Raw genomic sequence first — 24053 nt, 5'->3', positions numbered from 1 at the left:
CTCATCCTCACAGAGCTTACATTCCAGTGGGGGAAAAAGACAGAAAACACAACGAGAAAAAGGAAATAGTGGAAATAAGTGCTAAGGAGAAAAGTTCAGCAGAGAAAGTGGTTGGAGAGCATGTACTGGGGATTCACTTTGCAGACACCCATCCATTGAATTCTCACAGCCAAGTTTCAGATGAGAAGCCTGAGATCTAGGGAGTCTATGTTACTTGTCCTAGGTTACACAGTTTAGAAAGCAATCAAGTCAGAATTTGAACCTTGGTCAGATCTATGCCATCTTTAAAAAGTGAGTCTTGACAGCGTGTATATATATATACCCTTAAATCAATGTGGTAAGTGCGGTTGCATTTTATTTCTGTAATAATTCATTTCAGTAAAAAAAAGAAACAAAGGAAAAGAGCTCTAAGCACATTTTATGTTACAGCTTTTATTGAGGAATGCAGTAAACATACGTATCATTTTCCTGTACAATTTTAATGGCCTGAGGGGGAGAATCTTAAAAAACATCCCAGTCTGCTGAATGGTTGAGTTTAGGGGAAAAACTGACCCAGCACATGCCTCGCAACTCCCTGATGAGGTCACCGTGGTTCGGCAAGGTGAATCGAGGTCGCTTGCCAGGGCGACGGCCAAGCAGAACCGGAATCGCCAGATTCCGTTTCGGTCTCCGCTTTAACCCTCCGGAAGACGGGGAAGCTTGAGTGGATACCATGGGTCAGTTCCCCGACGGGCCGCCAGGGGGCGACGGACCCGGGTGACCCTGGAAACCAGGCTCCCTCGGCCGCGGGTGGGAAAAAACAGATGAAGAGGGTCTGTGATGGAGAAACGGCAGAAAAGGCCCCGAGCCTAGGAAGTCTGTTCATTCCGCCCTCCTTGATTTCAGCCCAGCACCCGTCACTGTCTTTCTCTCACTGTTGCGCCTGGATCTCTCTAAAACAAAAGCCTGACTTTGTCATCACCACTCGTTGAAACTCTTTAACGACACCCCCAGCATGGTTTACAAGAAAAAAAGCTAAACGCAGGATCTGCGTGATCTTGCCCCAAACTATTTCCAGGCCAACAACTTCTGGAGCCGTATTAAACTATTTTGAATTATCTGACCTCATCATCCTCTTTCTATCCTGTGAGTCCTGAAATGTTTGGTTCCCCCCACCTGGGGTACCTTTCCACACCAGGTTTACTGGGAGAATTCTGACTGTCTTTCAGCTAAATATCACCTTCTCTGTGGAAACCTCCTGACAAGACACCCCCCAATCCCCTATCCCCGCCCCAGTTTGGGGTAGGGGGGTCCCTCTTGTGTTGCCATTATCCCTGGGCTTCCCCCATCTTGTTGTGTAATATCTGGCCTTGTCTTTCTGTTTCAGCGCCTGTCCCAGAGCAAGACGAATAGAGTGCATGCACTGACTGCAGAATGAATGCAGGAGATAGTACAGGGTTCAGGCTCTGCCACTTGTGTGATCTCAGACAAACTATCTGGTTCACGTTATGAGAAACAGCAAATCATTAAACAGTACTTAAAAACAGTGCTTGGAACCTTTAAGCACGCAAACGTCATTTTCACAGCGGCCAAGATGCCATTGCCCTTTTAAGGACCCCTTCCCCACTTTTGCAGCTAAGCGGAATATCCGCTCAGGGATCCGGAAGTGACCTCAGAGCCCCTCAGAAACATGGCCCCAGAACGTTCTTCCGGAAGCGGTCATAGGCATCTCCGTGACGCACAGCGATTTAGAGCGTCCCGCAGGGTTTCCATGGTGCAGCCCTCAGTCCCGAGTCCCTCGGCTTTCTCTCGTTCCCGAGCGCACTGAACAAGGCAGGAGGCGAGTCGCTCTCGCGACGTTGACGCCGCATGGAGGGGTTGGGAGAGCAGGTGACGCTCTAGGCAAGCCCGTCTTCATCTCTATGGTGCCGAATGCTCTTGCGCGCTGCTCCAGCTTGTCGGGACGGACGTTGCCCCTTTAATTGGCGGAGGGCGTTGCCAAGGAGGTCCCGCGAGAGCGGCGGGGGGCGGGGGCGGGGCCGAGGCTGGGGGCCTGTGGCCGATGGAGCCCGCGATGGAGCCGGAGACTCTGGAGGCGCGAATCAGTGAGTGTCCGGGAGGGGCGCGGGCCGGACCGGAACCGGAACCGGGGGCATTAGGCGGTCCCCTTCCCGACGGGGGCGGGGTACAGGGCGCCCCCTCCTCACGCTCCGCCCCCGGCCCGGTAAGGGGCGGTGTCCCAAAACCCATACCTCAGACCCTGGGGTGAAGAAGGGAAACCCCCACCAGATGCATGAACCCGCAGTGGGAGCAAGTGCCACCCATCCTTCCGATTCCTGGGCCTCGACCCCCGGGGCCGAGTGAGCTGCCCCCAGCTCAGCGCCCAGAACTCCCGGGATGGAGAGCGCCGCGTACAACCTCCTCGGGCCCAGAGTTATCCGCGGAGCGGACACCCAAGTCATTTCCTGGACCCCTGGAGGGAGCAGGCGAGCGTCCCCGAGGGCTGCACCACACACCCAGGAGGGAGGGACCCTGTTCCCCTTAAAGCCCCGAATCCTCCACTTTCTGGCGGTGCCTGATGGGACTCCCTCCTATCTGTTCCTTGAGCTTGCAACTCAGATTCGGTTGTTTCCCCACCCAGGAAGGTAGGACCCATTAACCCATGGAACCCCCCCCCCCCAAGTTCTGGCCACATAGAAACCTCTGAACTCCACAGGCTTGGGAGGGTCCCGTCCCAAACTCTCAGAAGTAATTTCAAGTTCTGTATCACTACCCTCAGTTCAGGCCCTCAGATTTCTGCACCCCCACCACAGATTCTTTTTCTGCCTCTCGCCGAGTTTCCTCCAAAGGCCCGTGCATCCCTCCCTGGGTCACCTCAGACCCAGCTTCCCACTCCGGCTTCTGAGTGCCGGCCCCCCGCATGGTCCACCTGACCTCCCTGTCTCATGCTGCAGAAGATCCTCGCCTCTCATAACCCACTCTGGACTCGGCTTCTCAGAGCACGGCTTGCTTCTCCCTGGACTAGTGACAGCTCTTCCTTTCCACTCACATCTGCACCAGGGCTGCAGGGAAGCCTCTGGGTCCACCCTCAGCTCAGCCTTTTGGTCCCAGGCACACCAGGGAGCCACACAGGGTGATTTGGGATTAGGGACAACCCCTTTTAAGCCAGTCTTGTGCAGCATTGAATCTGGAGGTTGGTCTCAGAACCACAGCGTCTCCAGGGATGTTTCACAGTCAGTCTGGCCAGTGGAGGGGGAGGGCATGGAAAGGAAGCACTCAGCGGCGATCGAGACGGTTCTGGAATGCCACAAGTGTCCAGGTCTCCACCGTCACTTGGGGGTGGGGGATGGGCAGGGCTCTGACTGACAGATCTGACCAGAGGCAGGCCTTGAGCCATGGGTGATACAGTATGGTGTCAGGGTTAGCAACAGTGGACGTTTTCTGAGAGGCCAGGGAGTTTGGTCTCAGCAGGAGGCTGGACTCTGCTAGACTGGAGCTGAGGGTGTTTTCTCTTTTTCTTCCTGTTGGTACCCTGGCAAAATTGTAAGCTCTTTCCTTGCAGTGATTGGGGGTGAAGAGTAGCTTTTGTTGGGTAAAGTATGACATTGTCACCACTGTAAAGTGACAAAGTGGAGTCACGCCCTGTTGTGAAACACCTCCTTCCCTGGGTGTTCTGCGCTGAGGCCTGCTGGGGGAAGTGCTCCCCTCAGGTAGAGCTAAGAGGGCTGGGAGTTGAGGGCCAGGCCCAGACAGGTTGGTCAGATGTCCTTGGACCCAGAGGCCCTTGCTCTGAACCAGATGGAGAGAAGATGTCCTGTGATGCCACTGCTTCATCCTCCCTGGTTAGGAGCAGACTCTGGAACTCACTCAGACTCACGTGTCTCTTGACACTTTAAGAGACTTCCTGTTTTAGGTTCCCCCAGCTGAGTGTCACTGAGTAGGCAATATCCAGCCCCATGCTATCTTTCTAACTGAAGACTGATGTTACCCAGGCTCTGTCCGTGTTGCAGGACTGGGAGGCAGAGTTGATGGCTGGGGGGTGGGGAGAGGGCAGCTATCTCTGGCATTCCAGAGTGGTCAGCAGGGGCTTCGTTTCTCCCAGGGACTGCAGGGCTCTGCAGGGCTCCAAGAACAGAGACGTGTGCACAGGGAAAATGCTTCATTCAGGTCTCCGCTCAGCTGGACCTCTGAGGGCCATCCCAGAGAGCAGCAACCCCCACAAACTCACACATGCTGTCTATACCGTCTCTCTGCTCTGAGTTTCTTTTCCTTTTTTTTTTTTTTAATGCTCTGTTTTTCTCAACAGCACCCTGCAGCAGTGTACAGCACCCTGTGTGGTGGCTTGTCTGAGCAGTCAGTGTTTCCTATGCTGAGCCATTGAGTTCCAGGAGGATGGGGGTTTTGTTCACTGCCACAGCCCCACACTCAAAATATTTATTGAATAAATATGAATTGAATGATTGGTTGCCAGGCTCTGAGACCCTAGGGCACCAGGCCTCCCGCCACAGCACCACCCCAAATAGGCAGGCGCCACACGCCGAGTCCCCAACCTGCCCCTGGCCACAGCTCCTGTGTCCCACCTCCTGGGCTGTTCCCTCCACAGCCTCCGCTCAGTCCTCAGGCTGGGGCGGAACTGACCGGGACAGGCTGGGAGGTGACAGAGATCCAGCTCTGGCTGCCCCCACCGCTCCCCCTGGGTAGAGTATGTTGTCATCCCAAATCATTCCTTATTTTGCCGCAACTTTACAAATGGGGAAATGGAGGTTCGGGAAAGTTCTGACTGACTTAACAGTTTTTGTGTGTGTGTTTTTTTTCATTTTATTGAAGTATAGTTGATTTACAGTGTTGTGATCATTTCTGCTGTTCGGCACAGTGACTCAGTTCTACACATGTATACATTCTTTTTTATATTCCTTTTCATTATGGTTTCTCCCAGGATATTGAATGTGCTTTCCTGTGCTCTACAGTAGGATCTTGTTTATCTTTAATTGTTGTTTGACCGACACTGGGGCGGTGGGGGGGGGGGGTCAGGCGGTTCTGTCTGGCCTTGTTTACCACCCCTTCCTGTTGGCCCTTTTCTAGCCACTACCCTCTCTGGATTTGAATTCCCCTGGAACCTCTCCCTGCCAGCCTGCTGCCAAGCCCGTGTCCATTCACTCATTTACCGGGGGGAGACCGATGTGTATGTAAACGGCTGTGATGCGACACAGTAGCAGACTTGGGCCGGCAACGAGGGTCAGGTCTGGGGGGACACAGGCGCACGCTGCCCCGGCAGTATGACCTTAGTTAAGGAGGAGGCATACCTGAGCTGTGCTCCTTATCACGCCCCTCATGCCTTGCCCTGCGCTATTATCCACGGCTCTTCTCACATGCAGCCCTTGAGCTGTTCCAAGTCATGTTATCCCCAGCCTGGTACTCCCTCTTGTGCTGCCCCTTCCGGGCAGCCTCCCCTGAGTCCCTTCCCCTGGTTTCCAGTTCCCATGACCCTTTTGCCTCCCTCTGTCACCTTGTACTAAGAACCTAGCTGCCCTTGGCCCACTTCCCAGCTGCGAAACTCCTTGTGTTTGGAACTGTGGCTGTTTTTCCCATACCTCTAGATCTCCTCTGAGAGTGAATTCCTTGAGAATTATGGGGACATTTTAGGAGCAGAATCAGAGGAGGTGTGGTTAGACAGGCGGAGAGGCTTACAGCAGAAGTGACAGTAAGGGAACAGGCCCTGAGCACTCTCTCTCGACGTGGGGCCCTTTGGGGAGAAGCTGTGAGGGGAAGCCAGAGGCCAGCAGGTCCTCTGTGCTGTGACCTGATGGACGTCAGTGCTGGGTTCTTGGGGCCGTTGGGGTAGGGAGTCAAGGAGAGGCCTTTCCGTGTGCTCAGAGGTACCCCAGGGCAGGAACTGAAAGAGGCAGGGGTATCCTTTCGCCAGGTTACACTAGCCCTCTGTTCTCTTCCAGACAGAGCCACAAACCCCCTGAACAAGGAGCTGAACTGGGCCAGCATCAACGGCTTCTGTGAGCAGCTCAACGAGGACTTTGAGGGGTAGGTGACTTCCCTGTCCTTTGCTCATGTGCTCAGCACCTGCCATGCACCCTCCAGACCTGGCCTTGGGCAGAGATGCGGGTGGGTTGAGACCCAGTTTGCATTCTTAATGAGCTCCCAGATTAATGATGGCAGCAGGCACTCTGTACCACCCTCTGAGGTAGGCCTTACTGGACCCATTTTACAGGTGAAGAAACTGAGGCTCAGGGAACTCAGCAGTTGCCCTAAGGTCTCACAGACCTGATGAGGCTCAAGGCTGCCTGACTCGTGCCCAGGCTTGTTTGGGGAGGACCTGCCAGAGAACTCCCCAGTTGGGGTACCCTCTGCTCAAGGCAGAGCCTGAACTGCCTGCATGAAACCTACACGGTGTACTTGTCAAAACTGTCCGTTGGTGGCGCGTCCAGGCTTGGACTAGACCACTCGGCAGGGAGCTTGAGGGGGACGTTGTTAGCGGGCTCCCAGGTAGTGCTGAAGTTGGAGGAGCACAGCCCAGCATGCTTCACCTCTGCTGCACCCCCCATAAGTGCAGGCGCTCCGCTCAGGATGCCGTGTGGACCATGATGTGCGTGGTCCCCAGACCAGCTGCTCGGGCCCGATCCCATCCCTTCAGTTAGGGTGTGGCCTGGGCGAGTACTGGATGCCTCTGACCCTCCATCTCTGTGACTGTAAAGTGGGCGTGATAGTGCTACCTGCCTCAGGGGGCTCTTAGGAGCTTAGGCAGGAAAATGGAGGTGAGTTGCCTTGCACATGAAGCACTCAGTATGTGTTAGCTGTTGCTGTCACTGGTGACAGTTAGGATCTGGTAGGTGATGCCACCATTCTCCCAGCAGAATGTTCTGGGCACATTGTCACGTTCTTTTTCCTGGCTGGGCCCCTATAGACCGTGGGCATGTCTGTGTTAGGATCTGGTAGGTGATGTCACCATTCTCCCAGCAGAATGTTCTGGGCACATTGTCGCGTTCTGTGCCCTGGCTGGGCCCCTGTTTCGGTACTTGTCTCTATAGCCACCCGAGGATACGCAAGTCATAGTTCTCAGTACAGCCAGCCAAGGAGCTGAGCTCGTGCCTTTCAGAGGTTGCTGCCCTGCGTGCCCTGCCAGGACCTGCTCTGTTGTGCCAGAGTCTCTGGCCCCAGTCAATCTGAAGAGGGAGCTGGGCCTTTGCACATGCCCTGCAGGAGCCTCTGCAGACTACAAGTCTTGGGGGCAGAGAGGCAGCACTCTCAGGGTGCCTGGGGCTCTGTGACTAGTCTGGCTCTTTGCTCTTCCTCTCCCCCAGGCCTCCACTTGCCACCCGGCTGTTGGCCCACAAGATCCAGTCCCCGCAGGAGTGGGAGGCAGTCCAGGCCCTGACGGTGAGGAGAAGGAGAAACAGTGCCATCTGTCCCCTGACCATGTGGATGGCACCAGGGGTGGGGTGGGAAGGAGACTGAGGTTTCTGGGGTCCCGTCAGGCTCCTCTTTAGAGCCCAAGGGAATTGTGCCAAGATGGCCTAAAATAAGGGTGTGTGCCAGCCTTTGAGCACCCCATGGCAACCAGTGAACCAACTGGCTGGCCTCCCATCCCAGACCCTGCACAGTTAGGCCTCTTGCAGGGAGGAAGCCCTCGGTCATCTGGTCCGGGGATTCCCAGCTCCAGCTGTCCCTCAGATCTTCTGGAGGCTGAATCACGGCCCCACTCCAGACCTGCTGACCAGCACACCTGTAGTATGTGCATCCAGGAATCTTCGTGTTTATAGAGCTCCCGGATGCATTGTGGGGCCCGACAAGGCCAGCCTGTCGATGGCCTCCAGACACGGGCAACACCAGGCACCCTTTTAATAGTTCGGTGTTTGTTTTAACATGTTAGGGTTTCGGTGTTTTATTTCCTCTCCTCACGTGTTAGTTCTCTGATTTCACGTATGTATTGCTTAGGATGAGGCTGAGGTTGATGGTGCCTATTTACGTTTCAAAAAAACCATCAAAGGAAAATAGTAAGAAAGTAATTTACAAGTGGTACTCAGATGTGGCCAGGCCATGGAGGGACTAAGTTAGTGATGTGAGTTGGGTGTCACCAGGCTCTCAGAGTGGCCCAGCCCTGTCTTCCAGGGGTGGTGATCAATCTCAGGGGTCTCTGAACCTCAGAATCCCTTTTTTTCCTCAAGTTATTTTCTCCCTTCTCACGGCTGGTCTCTGGACTTCTGGTCCCTGGCTGAGGTGTGGGAGAGAGGCTGCCTCCCCTGACCCACCCAGGGGGCCCCCGTACCTCACACCTTCCCCTCCAGGTGCTGGAAACATGCATGAAGAGCTGCGGCAAAAGGTTCCACGATGAGGTGGGCAAGTTCCGCTTCCTCAACGAGCTCATCAAGGTTGTGTCTCCCAAGGTGGGTGCCTCTATCATATGCTCAGACCTGTGCTGCCATGGGGGGGTTGAGCAGCGAGGATCCCAGATCGAGAGAGGAGGGTGACTGCTCTCCTCCTGACCTGGCACAAACACAGACCCTTTCTCGAGAGTCTTCACACAGCTGAATTCAGGACAGCTGGGCTTCTGGGAAGAATGTTCCAGGCTGCCCGGTGGCTGGCTGACTCTGGAGCAGCTTGGCACTTAGGGAGGAATGACTGCAATGAAAGACAGCTTCCCCAGTGTGGGCTGCTCAGGTCTGAGCTCTCTCCCTGCAGACCTAGCCATGGCAGGTCTGGGCACCAGGGTGGGGTGCCCTGGTGCCCCACCTAGGTGTCTAGTGGAGGGTCTCCCTGTCCCCACTTACAAGAGTGGCCTCCTGAGGCCTTGGATCTGAGGCCCCAGAGTCCTCCCGTAGGGTACGAACAGGTTTGGTGCCCCTTGTTGGGTAGGTGAGAGCCAAACCCTTTCGCCCGTCCTCACTCAGGCCCATCCCTTGGCCCAAGCAGCTGAATGACCCAGCAGCTGTTCTCAGGAGTTGATCAGTGTGAAAGCTAGTTCCCTCAGCCGAGTGTACTGCTGGGAAGGAAACTGAATGGGGCCTGGGGCCAAATGGTCCCACGCCTGCTCCTTCCCTGGTCAGCCAGGAGCCTGGTGGCTCCTCCTTCCTGAGGTCACAAGGTTAGGGCTTCCTTGAGCCGACTGTGAGTAGATGCTGGGCTCTGGGCCTTTCAGCTCTGCATCCCCAGCGTGATCCCATTGCTGTCACCTCACTGAACAGGTGGGGGACTGGGACGCCCAGGGCCGGCTCAGCTTGGGAGCGGCAGGGCCTGGAGCTCTGCCAGGCTGGTCGAGTGGCACATGAGGGTCCTGTAGGCTGAAGTTTCAGAGGGAGTCCTGGGGAGGCAGCCAGGTTTGGGCTGGGGTTGGGGCTGCAGTGAGTGAGGCCAGCCAATGGAAAGCCTCCTCTCCCCTCCATCCCTGAAGTACCTGGGTTCTCGGACATCAGAGAAGGTGAAGAACAAGATCCTGGAGCTTCTCTACAGCTGGACGGTTGGCCTCCCTGAGGAGGTGAAGATTTCAGAGGCCTACCAGATGCTGAAGAAGCAGGGTGAGGCCCCAGAGGTGGGGGTGAGTGCCCCCTCTGCTCTGCCCTGGGGCTCCAGCAGCTTCAGGGCCCTGGCATCAAGATCATGGGTGTGCCCTTTAACTGCTCAAGACCACAGAGTCAGTGGTCTTTATGGTTCTGCCTGAGGCCAGATGGGCTGGAGGGAACATGGGTTTGAGTCAGCCTTCCCCTCAGAGAGTGGCCCCCCATGGAATGGTCTCAAAATAGAGGCCCCTAACTACGCCCTCTGCCAGCTGCCCTTTGGCAGGGTGGTTCAGGAGCAGGTCTTGAGCCCTGAAAGGCAGCACCAGCGCTCTGGAGAAAGCCTGTCTTCCACGCTCCCTCCTACCCTTGCCTGCCCCCCATACCCCGCCTCGCCCCAGCCTCGAGACAGTCTCCCCACCGCCCTCTACTGCAGGGATCGTGAAGGCCGACCCCAAGCTGCCAGATGACGCCGCCTTTCCTGTTCCTCCACCACGGCCGAAGAATGTGATCTTTGAAGATGAGGAGAAATCCAAGGTGAGGCTTCAGGGAGGGCCAGAGGAGGACCCCAGGCCCCTTGAGGGTCAGCGGATCCCAGCCTCTGGCGGCGCTGTCCCTGGATCGGAGGCTCACACTGAGCGCAGCTGCGTGGCGGGTGCAGGCGCCAGGTGTTAAGCCCTTACACGTGCTGATGCTGCCCGCGCGGTGCCGTCACGTGGTACACACAGGCCTGAGCCTGGTGGCCCAGGGGTTGGTCTGAGGGCATTTCATAGCTTGATCAGCAGGTTGCCTATCTTTATGTCTGTGACTTTCTCAGCAGTAATTTTGCTAGCTTTTTGTTAAAGAAGCATGTGCTCATGGGCAAGAACTTAAAACAGCCCAGAGGTAAGATAAAAAAAAAGCTCCTCTCTACCCAGTATAGTCCCAGAGGGTAACTGCTGTTGAGTTTCCTGTACTTCCTTCCAGAAGAATGCTCTAGCAATATTAATGTAATTTTTCACACCATTTGTGGAGAACTTATTTCTGCTGGGCACTGTGGAAAGCACTTATTTGCAGTGTGTCACTTGTTCATGGCTGCCACATAAGATTAAGATGTCAGTAGATTCTTTTAAAAAAAAAAAAAGGATTCATTTATTTTATTTCATCAGCCTCTCGGCATGTGGCATCTTAGCTCCCTGACCAGGGATCGAACCCACACCCCATGCAGTGGAAGAGTGGAGTCTTAATCCCTGGACAGCCAGGGACATCCCCACTCTCGGTAGATCCTTGCCACCCCATGGAGACCTTAGTGACTTATTCATGTCCCGCCTCCAGGAAAAGGAGCCAGCACAGGACCCCAGCCCCAGAGAGTGCCGTCCCAGCGTGTCCCTCTGTCTCCACAGATGCTGGCCCGCCTGCTGAAGAGCTCCCACCCCGAGGACCTCCGAGCAGCCAACAAACTCATCAAGGAGATGGTGCAGGAGGTGATAGCTGAGCCCAGGGCTCAAGGAGGTGGCGGGAGGCAATGTTGAGCTGGGCCACCGAGGGGAGCTGTGTATATGTGTGGAACTCCGTGGTGACCCAGCTAAAGGGCTGTGACAGCACAGAAAGGGCTAACCGAGTCAGGGGACCCTGTGGGCAGAGCCAGGGTCAGTAAGCGCAGAAGAAAGCATTTCCCAGCAGCCGAGCTGACCTGCGCTGGCTTCTGTGAGACTGACTACCTCTTCTATAAAAGTTAGAAGGAAATCAGCTCTTACTGTACTTAAGATAGAGTATGTATACAGAGAAGGAAGAATATACGTGTATTTCATAAGGACGTATACCTGTGTTGGGGGTGCATGCTGAAATCTTTTTTATTGATAAGGGTAAGTCATCAAAAGAAGGCAGTCCAGATAACAGAGGCAGACGTTCTGGGCTATCTTAGGGTAAGCTGTGTGCTCTGACAACGCACCAGCCAGGGAAAGTCAGGGCAGCCCCTTTCAAGGAGGGCAACTGTGTCAGACAGCACAGCACAAGCCCGCCTTTCATTCCACAAGGGAGTAACGTGCAAGGTGAGCAGAGTGGGTGCAGGATAGCAGGGTCCCTTCTGTAGCAGCCTTTCAAGGCCGTGAGCTCCCTGCCACTTGCCACACACTGACAGATGCCTCACGGGGTCCCGGCACTAGTTTCTCTGTTGGTGACCACTCAGGTTCCCTTTCCCTCTCAAGTACAGGCACCTCCTTTCAAGGGACAGACACAAGGAGTGGGAGGGTCGTGGAAAGCCACAGGTGTGGATCTAGGCCCCGGGCCTCCAGCATCACCTGGCAAATGTGTTGGACTCACAGATTCCTGGGCCACCCCTGCAGATTCTGATGAGCTTGTGCGTCTAGGGTGTTGGTGAGAGGAGAGAAAAAGTGAACACAGGGTTGGCTAAGGGCTTCTTGGACCAGAGTGCCCTGTCTGGGGTCCGAGGGGCTCTTTGCAGGGGCTGATCCCACACCCAGCGGGCGCCCTCCAGGGTGGTCGGGGGCAGCATCCTGGCTCAGATCCGGGCCTGACCCGGGCTCTCCGGGGCTGTTTGCCAATGCCTCCCCAGGACCAGAAGCGAATGGAGAAGATCTCGAAGCGGGCGAGCGCCATCGAGGAGGTGAACAACAACGTGAAGCTGCTGACCGAGATGGTGATGAACCACAGCCAGGGCGGCGTGGCGGCCCGGAGCAGCGAGGACCTCATGAAGGTGCGCCCGCCCCCACCCGGCTCCCCACCCCCACCCCAGTGCTCCCGCCGGCCCTGACCTGCTCTCCCTGCTGCCCCCAGGAATTATACCAGCGCTGTGAGCGCATGCGGCCCACCCTTTTCCGACTGGCCAGTGACACGGAGGACAATGACGAGGCCTTAGGTGAGCTGCAGTTAGAAGGAGCTACCACTAGGGGCCCCCCTTCTCCAGCAGTGATCTTGGGTTTCTCCACTTTGAGGAAGAACGAAGCGAAGCTGAGGGGCTGACCCTGAGAGACTGTGGGCCAAGCCCCTCCTTGGCAGACATCTCGTTTACTGCCTGTAAGCTGCACAGCAGGGGGAATTGTTCCTTTTTCACAGCTGGGGTTCAGGGAGGGAAGTGGCCTGTCCAGATCAGAGAGCAGAGTGGTGGCAGGGCCAGGGAGGACCAGAGGCTCTCCCTCCAGACGCTGCCTCCTGGTAAGGGTGAGCTTGAAACCATGAGCAAGTCCCTCAGGCCTGAGCCCCTCCAGAGCTGGCCCCCGTGGCCACACGTAAGGGTCTCATCCTTGTTCTATGCCACTACACAAGCCACGCCTCCCCAGCAGTGGTCTGGGTACCATCTCAGCCTCCAGTCATGGAGTTCCCTGAGTGCCTCCCACGTGCCAAGTTCCTGGTGCACCCAGGAGGCTCGCCCCTCAGCTCTCCGTCAGCCCTGGCCCCGGAGGACCTGGTTTGCGCCAGACACTGTTCTAGGCTCGGGGCTGTGGCAGTGACCAAAGTAAATAGAGCCAAATCCCCCAGGAGCTCTTACCCATGAGAGGAGACAAGGAACTGAGGCTGTGAGCCTGGCAGTCTGTTGGGTGGCGGTTAGGGGCATGGAGGAGAGCAGGGAAGGACCTGGGGTGTGGGGCTGGGGGTGAGGGAGGGCCTCCCTGAGGTGACGTGGGTAAAGACTGGAAAGCAGGAAAGAGTGAAGCCCTGTGGAGATCCAGGGTCTCCAGACAGCAGGGTCAGTGTGTGGGCCTGGAGGCCAGGGCCCGTGTCTGTGTTGAGGGGCTGGCAGGGGCAGCCAGGGAACTGGATGAGGGCCACGAACTACCTGAGGCAGAGGAGTCAGGAAGGGCTGCCCCCAAGCCCCGCCCCTCCCACGAGGCCTGGGATGCATGTGGGGTGCCCCTCCCCCCCCCCTGGAGGCCCCCACAGTCCTTGAGCCCAGCCCCTCCCCTCCTGCCTGTTCCAGCGGAGATCCTGCAAGCCAACGACAGCCTTACCCAGGTCATCAACCTGTACAAGCAGCTGGTGCGGGGCGAGGAGGTCAACGGCGATGCCACCGCCGCCTCCATCCCCGGTGAGGAGGTGGCGGAGAGCTGGGGGGGCCCATCGGCCAGAATACAGGGTGGGGCGCTGGTCCCAGAGCTCAGTGGCCCCTTAAGATGGGGGACCCCCCACTGGGTGAGCTGGGGGAGGAGTCTGTGCCAAGCCTGCAGCTGCAGGGGAGGAAGTCTGGATGCGGGGTGGAGGGGAGGGGGCTGAGGGTCTGGCAAGGACAGGCTGGAGAAAGAGGGCCTCCCTTTCATTTGACAAATCTGACGCCTGTTGTACGGGCCTGGATGACATCCCAAGGCTTAGTTTAATTATCAGAAGTGCACAGGGAGGGCTTGACACATAAACATTACAGCTTAGCTCCACTCCGGGTAAAGCGACAGCCAGGGGAGGCTAGAATGGGCCCTGTTGGGAGAGGTTGGGGGGACACTACCTGGAAAGAGTGGAGTCTAAGAGGGGCCTTAAAGGACTAGAGGCAATCCGCCAAGTACGAGGGAAGCAGGAAGTACGTTCTGTGCAGAAGGGACACCACGTGCCAAAGAAGGGGCCTGGCAAGCAGATCCCAGGCAAGGGTGATGTGGCCAGGCGGGGAGCTTGCTGCTCCCCGACCCCAGGGACTCTGCGTGTCCTCTGCCCAGGGCTGGCCTGACTCTCCTTTCCCACCCCAGGGAGCACCTCAGCCCTTTTGGACCTCTCAGGCCTGGATCTCCCTCCGACAGGCACCACCTACGCAGCTGTGCCCACCTGCCCTGGCGACCAGGCCGGCCCAGAGCAGCCCAGCACCTCAGTTTCCCTGCTTGATGATGAGCTCATGTCTCTGGGTGAGGAAGGGGCTGGGGCCGGGCCCAGAGGGTCAGCTGCAGGTGGGGGGTGATACCCGTGGCACATAAGGCAGCTTTCAGAGTGTGGTCAGGTCAGCCTGTTCTTCCTCCTCCTGTGAGTCCTCTGGAAGATGGGGGATGGGCATCAGGCCCATTTCGTAGCTGAGGAGGCTGAGGCTCAGAGAAAGCAAGGAGATCCTGCCAGGTCCTACTGTCAAGGGTGAGGCTGGCCCCACCTCTGATAAGCCAGCCGCACCTAGGCTCTGGTGGCCTAAGGGAAAACAAAGGGACTTCCTTACAGCAGGTTAGAGCCTAGAATTGGGAGCTACCCAGGCAGAAATCAGCAATCTCCTTGCCCTTGAGAGGAAGAGGAGGGGAGCTCTAGGCTCTGAGCACCAGAAGCTCCAGGGAAGCTGAGCTCTGTGACTCCCGCTGATCCCAGACCAGCCCTGCAATCACTACGGGACGGGTCAGGGCTCCTGAGCCTGGCGGGGAAACGGGCTCACCCCGGGGCAGAGCAGGGCACCCAGCCGGGCACACAGTTTTCGAGTTCCCAGCTTCCAGGGGCAGCCACCCCATCTGAGAGCGTCAAGGCATGAGAGCCTAGCAGCCACCTCCTCACGGTGGCCCTGAAGTTGTGGCAAAATTGAGGTAGGTGGTCGGGCTCTGTCACAGGAAACCTTTCCCTGTCACAGGTGCCTCAGAGGATATGTTAGGAAAGTGAGTTGGAAGCCGAGTCAGACTGAGTTCTCCCGAGTTGGTTCTGAGGTAAAACCCACACCTGACAGACTCCAAGAAGCGACGGAGGGCTGGAGTCCCAGCAGGGGCGCCCCGACACACCATGTTGCTATCTTAGCCCCGCTCCCCTCAGCCCAGGACACAGTGAGGCCAGCACCCCTGGTTTACAGATGCCAGAGCCAGGCTCCAAAAGCTGAGCCACTTGCCCGAAGGGCCACGGGCTTTGGGCAAGACCCTCCGATTCTGAAGCCTCCCCAGGAACCTCTCTGCTGCTCTGACTCAGCCATCAGCCAGGACAGGGAAGCGAGGACGTAGAGTGTGGAGGGGGACGAGGGGGACAGCAGACCAGGTCGAGGTCCCCTCTGTGGGCCAGTCAGCCAGCACTCCTTCCCTGGGAGGCTCTGACCACAGGGCGTCCTGAGGCCTGCATTGGAATCCCACCACCCGCCCCCTTTGCCTTTGGAGCTGGGGTAGACTCCGAGAGAACCGAGCCCACGCTGGGCAGCAGCTACCTGACCTGGCAGCGGGCGTGTGAGCCCAGCCCCCACCCCAACCCCAGCCAGCGGCTGCGGCGAAGCCACCTCCCTGTGAAAGGCTGTGTGCTCGGCACTTCCTGTCCCCCCCTGTCACTTCAGCAGAGCCCTGAGCCTCCAGCTTCCTCTGCTTGCTGCTCAAAGTGAAGAAAATGTGGGAACCAGAACCCGACATGGCAGGGCAGCAGCCGCCCAGCTCCCCCAGCTCGGGGCAGTGGAGGAAGCCTGGGACCACAAAGGGGGCTCCTCCTGAGCAGTTCTCTGTGGCAGGAAGGGCGCGGGGTGGGGGTGGGGCGGGCAGCTCAGGCTTCCGGGAGGGCGCCTGGCGCCTCTGCGTCTGAATTGTCCAATTCATTAGCGACAGCAGTCCTCAGAGGCAGATGCTGCTGTTGTCTCCGGAGGTGCAGGAAGGTTGTCACCAGCCCGAGGTCACAGCTGAGTGGCAGAGCTGTGTCTGAACGCCAGTCTTCGGGCCTTGCTCTGCTCACGTCCACTCTGGGGTTTCCAGTGGTGTGACCGTGGGCAGGTTGCTTAACCCCTCTGAGCACCTGCTTCCTCATCCCTAAGGGAGGCGTGAGAAGCCCACACCCACCTTTTAAGATCGCCTGAGGATTGAGGCCTGTGTCTGCAGTGCCTGCCTCAGGGGTGTGGGAGCTGATAGTCTCCATTGTGGGCCTTGGTCTCAGGTGTGTCCAGACGAGGAGGCCCCGCAGTTGCAGCCTCCCTCACCTCTGCCCGTTAAGTAGCACGTCAGCCCGGTTGTGTCCAACTCTGTGACTGCCCTTGGACTGCAGCATGCCAGGCCTCACTCTTATTCAGGCTTTGCTACAAACAAGACAGAGGTCAGACTGCCTGGTGACCTACCCCCCTCTACTGACCAGCAGGCAATGAGCAGGCCCTTCCAGAGGGACCACTGCCCTCTTTGCCCCCGTCAGCCAACCTTTTGGCACATGTCAGGGCAGACGAGGCCTTTTATGTCTGCCCTGGCCACCATCTGCACGCTGTGTTCAGGGCCCCTGCGGCCCAGCCCAGGGTTGCTCAGAGTCTAGGTCAGGCCTGGGCCCAGCGCCCTTCTGATGCTCAGAGGGTATCCATCAAGTCAGTCATTGGGCGGGCACAGGATGCTGACTCCTGCCGCCTGGATCTGTGAGAAAACAAACCTCACATAGTGTCTCCCACCCCCCGCGCCAGCTCCCACCTGCCCACTGTCAAACGAAGGCGACCTCAACCCTGACCTTAGTGGTTGAATTGGCCTCTGAGCGGCAAGAGAGGAAGCGTGTTTGGGCCAGGGAATAGGCCCTTGGGATCTTCAGTTTCTGCTTCTCTCTGCTGAGATGGGGAGGGGGGTTGTCCCCTTTGAGCTGAGCCTCTTGGAAGAGGTGGCGCAGGGGGAGGGTGGAAGCCAGGAAACCCTGACCTGACACAGAGTCCCCCCAGCTCTCTTGCCTCTGCTCACAAATCCAGCTCCTTTACCTCTGTCTCACTTCCTTGTAGGCCTCAGCGACCCCACACCCCTCTCTGGCTTGGATGGTGCTGGGTGGAACAGCTTCCAGGTAGGAGGGGTGGGACAGGGCAGCTGGGACAGGCAGCCTGAGGGGGCAGGGATGGGAGAGGTAGGCAGGAGGGCGCAGGGCAGGGGTGGTGGGGGTGGGGGGCACCCATCCCTGGATGGAGGGAGGTGGGCGGGCCTCTCCTCACTTTCAGCGCTTTTCCCTGAGGTCTCAGCCTTGGGTTAAGCTGGGGGCTCCCTGTTCCTTTCTTGTGACTCTGAGGTCCTTGAAATGGGATGTTTTCTCGAGTGGAACCCCAGATCAGACTTGGCCACCAGTGGCCCTGGAGTCAGGGGCTCAGGCCTGTGGGGATGTCGTCTGCACCTCTGCTGCCGCTTCCCCAGATACCACCTGCCAGGAGGGGAGGGGGCCCCAGGGCAGTGCCAGGTGCCCGACACCTTTCAGCGCAGCCTCACCCCCTGCACCCTTTGTACACCCGACAGTCGTCTGATGCCACGGAAGCCCCAGCCCTGACTCCGGCCCCCAGTGTGGACAGTCGGCCCCCAGCGCAGACACCCCCGCCCGTGAGCAGTGGTCTGGATGACCTCGACCTCTTGGGGAAGACCCTCCTGCAGCAGTCGCTGCCCCCGGAGTCCCAGCAAGTGCGGTGGTGAGGGTCCGCCCTGCCCAGACCCTCCCCTGCCCGGGGCCCAGCAGAAAGAGGCCCGGTGCTGGTTTGCTCAGTGAACGGCATGGCCAGAACACCACCGCATGCCAAGTGCTGCCCAGGGCTCGAGGGACACAGCAGTGACCAGGGCAGACGCAGGGCCCGTCCAGCAGGGCATGGAGCGTATGAGAGATGGGTCCATGCCCCACCCACATACCCTCCCCCAGGCCTGCCGGCCCCTAAGAAAGACCCAGAGAGCTGCCAGGAAGGAGGGCGCTGAACCCAAATGGGTGGGGGACACGAGGTGCCTGCTCCAAGGCGAGGAGACCAAGGCCAGAGAGACGAGGTGTCTGAGCCAGCCGTCAGGGACCACGAGGACCCCAGCCATTCCCGTGCCCCTCATCTTCTGGGCCCTGAAGATTCACCTCTCAATGCACCATCCCCCCAATAAGGGAGAAGCAGCAGCCAGCCCCCCGGCTCACACTCCGGGACCTGCGGAACAAAAGCAGCTGCAGCTTGCCCAGCTCCAGTGCCACCGGCCTGATCCACACCGTGTCCCCTGAGCCCCCCGGGCCTCCGCAGCAGCCCACGCCCACCGAGCTCTCTCTGGCCAACATCACTGTGCCTCTGGAGTCCATCAAACCCAGTGAGTAGGGCAGCGGCACGGCAGGGGCCGGCCCAGCTGGGGCAGCTCCCTGCCTGCGCATCCCTCCTCCCGCTACCTTGTGCTGTTGGGAGCTAGATCGGGGGCAGCAGGTGGGAAGATGGGCTCCCCTCCCAGCCCTGCCCAACTCGGTGGGGGGCTCTGGGTAAGACGCTTCCTCTTCCTAGGAGTCAGTTTCCTCACCGGTCCTGGAGTGTCAAAGAACTGCATTCGAAACTCTAGGATGGGGAATTCCTTGGCAGTCCAGTGGTTAGGGCTTGGCACTCTGACTACCAAGGGCCCAGGTTTGATCTAAGATCCCACCAGCCATGCAGCATGGCCAAAAGAATAAATAAACTCCAGGGTGACTCCAGGGGACTTCTCATGGGTGGCCTCTGCATCGCTCCCTGGGAAGGGCAGGGCCAGGACACAGGGAGGTCTGGGGGGATCTCCCCAAGACCATAGGGATAAAGACTGAGGTCCGAGCCTGTGCTTCTGCCCAGGAGCAAAAGAGGGGCCACTTACAGCACCAGACTGTGACCCAGACAGAGGAAGACTGGCCAGGCTTCTCAGCGCTGTCCATCTCCTAAGCTCACGATGACAAGGGCAGTCCTTGGGAGCTGGTTAGTGGTGCCACTGTCTTAGCAGCCTGGAGAACCCTGCACTCAGAGAAACAGAGTGACTGTACCTGGGTCACACAACGAGAGCATGCCCACAGCTCCTGAATAGCCCTTCTACTCCAGCATGCCAGGAGCGGCCACACGGCACTGCGTGAGCCCGACTAGGACTCAGTTCCAGGGTGGGCATCCTGCCTCCACCATCACATTAGAAGTCTACCTGCTCATCTTGGCCCCAGACTATACCCCTGACTGCACTGCTGCTCAGGGTCAAGGCGGCACGCTGGGTCTGGGTCTTTTCATTCATTCTCAGCAGAGCAGCGAGCACCTGGGGTCAGCCGTGTGTGAGGGGCTGATCGGATGTGCTTGGCCTCAGGCTTGGCACCCCGCCTCCGCCCTCTGCCCCCATCAAACTCTCCCCGTCTCCTCTGCCAGGCAGCATCTTGCCGGTGACCGTGTATGACCAGCATGGCTTCCGGGTCCTCTTCCACTTCGCACGAGACCCGCTGCCTGGGCGCTCCGACCTGCTGGTGGTGGTGGTTTCCATGCTGAGCACCGCCCCCCAGCCCATTCGCAACATCGTTTTCCAGTCAGCTGTCCCCAAGGTGACATGGGTGTGCCTCTCTCCTCAAAGCAGGGTGATTTGGGGCTGGGTGTGGAGTCAGCTCTCCGGGGCAGGGGGTAGGGCCTCTGTTTCTCTCAGGGAGTCAGGGGGTAGAAGGGAACCCAAAGGCAGGGCCCTGGGGCCCTCAGGGTGGAGCTGACAGGAGGCTGGCTTTGTTCCTGAGGGACTGGGGATAAGAAGCCAGGGCTGGCTGTCTCCAATCTGCCCTCTGACCTTCCACAGGTCATGAAGGTGAAGCTTCAGCCACCCTCAGGCACGGAGCTGCCAGCGTTTAACCCCATCGTCCACCCCTCAGCCATCACGCAGGTCCTGCTCCTTGCCAACCCCCAGAAGGTGAGTGAGGGGCCCGGCTCTGACAGGGCGTGGCCGTGGGGTGGGGGCAGCCTCTTCTCCCGCTCTGACCCTCTGCCTTCACCATCTCTGCTTCAGGAGAAGGTTCGCCTCCGCTACAAGCTCCTCTTCACCATGGGTGACCAGACCTACAACGAGATGGGGGATGTGGACCAGTTCCCCCCACCAGAGACCTGGGGGAGCCTCTAGAACCGAGAAGGCTGGGGAGAGGAGGGGCCACGGGACTGGCTGCTGCCAAGCCTAGGTGGAGGCCGTGGCAGCCTGGGTGTGTTCCCACGGCCATATTCCCCTGGGTCTGGTGCTTCTCCCCTCACCCCTGCAGCCCCCGCCATCCTTGTCCCCTCCCCTACGGAGCCAAACCCAGCAGGAGGCTGGGCCTGGGTTTGCACTGGTGGGGACTGTCATCACAGGTGGGAGCCTGGAGCAGGGAGGCCCACACGGCCCTGGAAGGACTTGCGGTCGTAGGGGAGAAGCATGGCTATCGGGCAAGGGCCAGGGCCTGAGGCCTACTCCAGACCCCAGCCTGGGGAGGGGTCCTCCCTGCCTGTCTCTTATGCCTTATGGGAAGGCCCAGCCATAACTCGGGGCCGTGCTGGAGCCGGGACCAGCTCAGGCCTCCTCCATAGGAATCAGGTGACTGGGGGGGTGACGCCTGCACCCCCAGCCCTTTGCACTCTCGGGTTTGTGGTTTGATTCTCTTAGCTTTTCTCTCTGAGTGGCCCTGGAGTCACCATCTTGGGGCCAGTGTGGGGAGACCCCCCACCTGTCCCCCACTCCTCCTCGGGATCTCACTCCACCTGCCTGGCCCCTTTGCTGTCAGGCCTCTGGGTGGGGGGACTATGGGGGTCATGTGACTGCTGGCCCCAAGGTAATGCCCCAGGCGGTGGCCCCAGCTGGGGGCTCCCGGGCTCCTGGCCAAGGGAGGGCCTACACTGGAGTTCTTGCGTGTCTCTTTGATTCACTGGGCTTTGTTCACCCATCTATCCATGGGCAGGAGTGGGGTCTGTGCAGGAGTGGGGTCTGTGCGTGAGTGAGAGCAGGAGTATTTATGGAAATAAAACGTCCTTTTTCCTGGACCAGCTGCTCTTGTGGCCCTTCTGAGAGAGAGGGAGTCAGGAAGGATCCAGGCGTGCGAGGTTCCCAGGGGCTGCCCCGCAGACTCCTCTGCCTCTCCTGGGAAATCAGGCCACGGTTCCCCTCCTCACCGCTCCGATCCCGGCACCAGAAGAGGCCCTGCTTGGGGGCCTGTGGCCACCGCTGAGTCACCGGAGAGGACCCGCGGGGCTGTGGGGGGCCCAGAGCCATCCCAGCTGGCAGCGAGTGCCTGCTTGGGCCTGCCAGGAGCCCCAGCTGCTGCAGACACTGAAGGGGAGGCCCCTGGCCACTCACGACTTCCTCTTGCTGCGCTCAGCCCTGAAAGCACAGCTGCAGTGCAGCGCCACCCGAGGCCCCTGCCTCAGCTTCTCCCTCTCTCCAGAGGCTGCTCCCAGGGCGCAGGCGCCACCAACCGCAGCCTCTTTCTGCAGGGGCCCCCTGCCATTCCCGGGGACAGCACACTCCCCCTGGGTTTTCCGGGTGTTTCTCTTCATTGGGAGGCTGGGGTCCCGGCCTGGGGCGTGGCTTAGAGACTGGCAGCTGAGGGAGCCAACCAACGTGCAGCAGAGCCATTGAAAGGCATTCCCCCGCAGGCCTGCCCCATGGCAGGGAGCCGGCTCTGTGTGCCCTCTGCGCTCTGCTCACAGGCATCTGGGGAAGCCTGCCCGCCACTTCTCTTTCCTAGAATATGGTGGGAGTTCTGCTTTGAAGATGCGAGTTTTCACTTTTGTCTAACCCAGTGTTTCCCAAGTCTGAATTTGGGCGCTGAACACTGTCCCTTACATACTGTTGGGAAGGGCTGGAGGCCAGTCCGGCCTGTGTGCTCTTTTCTCCAGCAAATGAGGGCTCTTCTCTGTGCCAGCCAACACTGGATGCGCAGGGCAAGTGCTTCTCAACGGGGAGGGCGTGCTGTCGAGGGCACAGGAGAGGGAGCAAGGCCTCTGAGTCGGCATCTCCAGCTCCTCACAATCAGGAGCCTCCTGTCAGATCTGCCTGGTGTGACCACCATCCCACATCTGGGCCTGCAGACACCCTGACCTCAGGCTCCTGGCTTCCTTCCTGTTCACCTCCCTACTCTCTGGGCCGGACTCTGCCTAAACACTTAAATGATGCCTCAGAAAGATAATCTCTCCTTGGAATGTTCTTCTAAGAAGAATGTTATTCTTCTACATGAGACAAAACCGTGCTCCCTGTAGCATGCCCCTAGGGTCCCAGAAACTCCCTCTCGGAGCATGTGTTCCACAGGCCATGGAAGGGTTGTTGTGGGCCTGGGCGCCAGCATGACTGCCAGCTGGGGGCCTGGGAGCTCTGGCGGGCTGTGTCACTTTGAAGAAGGTGCTTCCTTCTCTGGCCCTCAGTTTCCTTGTTTGAAAAGGTGGGAGGGACCCAGTGAGCTGTAAGGCCCCTCTGAAGAATCCTTGTGCCAAAGGGCCCCCTGGCTGTCAACTTGCAGTGACCACAGGAGCAAGAAGATCTGTTCAGTCTTTTAGACCACCCTTGATCCAGTCTACCCATCCAGCTGTCTGCCTGTCCGTCCCGCCAAGTGCCTCCTGAACAGCCCCGTCCTCAGGCCCCTGAGCCAGGAGCATGGCCACCAGAAGCTGGAGGTGGACGGGAGGTGCTCCACAAGCCTGCATCTGAGGGGCCAGCAGGGGTGCTCTAATCAGAAGAGAGGACCCTCTGCCTCCACCACCTGTTGCATCATGCCCAAATACAGGGTGTCAATCTAGACAGGTCCAGAGCCTCTGGAGCGCTCGGGCTGGGAGAGAGGGACACAGGAAGTGTTCTCTGCCTCCTCAAGGGTGACCCCCACCTCCACCCCAGGAGCAGTGGGACTTCCCAGGCCTCGAAGCCACACTTCCACTTCTGTTTGTGCCGCTGGAGGCAGCTGCTGCTTTCCTAAGAGCAAGCACAGGACCCTGCTCTTCCCTTCTTAGCAGCCAAGAGAGACAGAGGCCACCACTCACCCAGAGAGCCTGTCTCTGCTGTTTCCTGATGCCGCTGCCCCCATCCTCCACAGGCCTCCTGGCAGGGTTCCAGGCCAGCAAGGTAGATAAGAGGGGAGCTGGCCTAACCTGGTGCTGCACAAGGCTTGGAGCAAGAAGCCCCTCCCTCCAGCCCCGTAAAAGTAAGAAACTTGAGGCTTGGGGAGCTTATCCAGTGCCTGCAGGCACATGTTAGGGCCCAAGTGTGACCAGCAGTCCTGGGAAGTGACCACACTGGCTGCACATCACCACCCTCCTCACCCCCCGGCAGGTGCTGTCCCCCAGGGCCAGGGTTGAGGACACATGCTCTCCAGGGCTGTCGGGACTGTGGTGTGTCTCTGCCCTAGCTCCACCCAGGATTTCCTGGGAAGTCCTTTTGGCTTGAGGACGTTTTTGGAGCCACAGAAATGACTGCCACCCGCATAGCTGCTTCAGGCAGAAGCCTCCACATGGAGGGCAGCACCAATCCAGCCACAAACACTTTGTCAAGTGTCTAAAAGGGGATGTTTTTGCTCGGTTCTGCGGCCCCACCACTGACCCCTGCTACCACCACCTTGACGCCAGCCGCTGGCCTCCCTGCCCACATCCTGCTGGAGCTTCAGCAATGGGTGCTTCCCATGCCATTGCAGGTTTTTGCAGACAATCTGCACTGAAGCTGCTGGGCCTCCTGAAGCAGCCACGGGGATTAAGGCGGGAGGCAGGGGCGGGCAGGGACCAGCATTTCTGGAGTCTCCAGGCAGTGCCATCTGGCGCAGCAGGAGAGCACGTGGCTGTTTTGGAGCCTGTCGGATTTGCTTCCTAACTTGGCTTCTACCATTTAGCTGCCCAGGGATGTGGGCCAGGAGCCTGGATCTACTCACCTATAAAACCCCACGATCCCAACCTCACTGGAGAAGGTGCTAGACTATCTGACAATAAGTGCCATTGTCCCCATGTAGCAGGATACAGAGGGCAAGGGGGCAACTGAGGCAGGAATGGGGGTTAAACGATCTTTCCGTTCCTGACTT

The 24053-nt window shown here is 58.6% G+C and overlaps 1 protein-coding gene across 1 annotated transcript; it reads left to right on the top strand.

The window, feature by feature from the left end:
- The first annotated feature begins 407 nt into the window (after positions 1-407).
- GGA1 (golgi associated, gamma adaptin ear containing, ARF binding protein 1) lies at positions 408-21042 on the top strand. The gene is made up of 17 exons (XM_040234521.1): positions 408-2084; positions 5931-6015; positions 7293-7368; positions 8277-8375; positions 9380-9503; positions 9919-10019; positions 10865-10945; positions 12037-12177; positions 12258-12339; positions 13399-13506; positions 14150-14302; positions 17068-17126; positions 17567-17733; positions 18183-18376; positions 19426-19595; positions 19838-19948; positions 20045-21042. Exons 1-17 carry the CDS (start codon positions 2042-2044, stop codon positions 20153-20155), a joined length of 1905 nt encoding a protein of 634 aa, XP_040090455.1. The 5' UTR covers positions 408-2041; the 3' UTR covers positions 20156-21042.
- The last annotated feature ends 3011 nt before the right edge of the window (positions 21043-24053 follow it).

The sequence above is a fragment of the Oryx dammah genome, unplaced genomic scaffold (assembly GCF_014754425.2).
Source record: "Oryx dammah isolate SB20612 unplaced genomic scaffold, SCBI_Odam_1.1 HiC_scaffold_29, whole genome shotgun sequence".
In the NCBI taxonomy this organism is placed as follows: Eukaryota; Metazoa; Chordata; class Mammalia; order Artiodactyla; family Bovidae; genus Oryx; species Oryx dammah.
This window is presented reverse-complemented; position numbering and strand designations above follow the sequence as displayed.

Excerpts from the sequence above, each read along its gene's own strand:
- GGA1 (XM_040234521.1), top strand. The coding sequence starts at position 2,042 with ATGGAGCCCGCGATGGAGCCGGAGACTCTGGAGGCGCGAATCA. Across the intron at positions 2,085-5,930 it reads GACTCTGGAGGCGCGAATCA|ACAGAGCCACAAACCCCCTG; the intron begins GTGAGTGTCCGG and ends GTTCTCTTCCAG. Across the intron at positions 14,303-17,067 it reads TGATGAGCTCATGTCTCTGG|GCCTCAGCGACCCCACACCC; the intron begins GTGAGGAAGGGG and ends ACTTCCTTGTAG.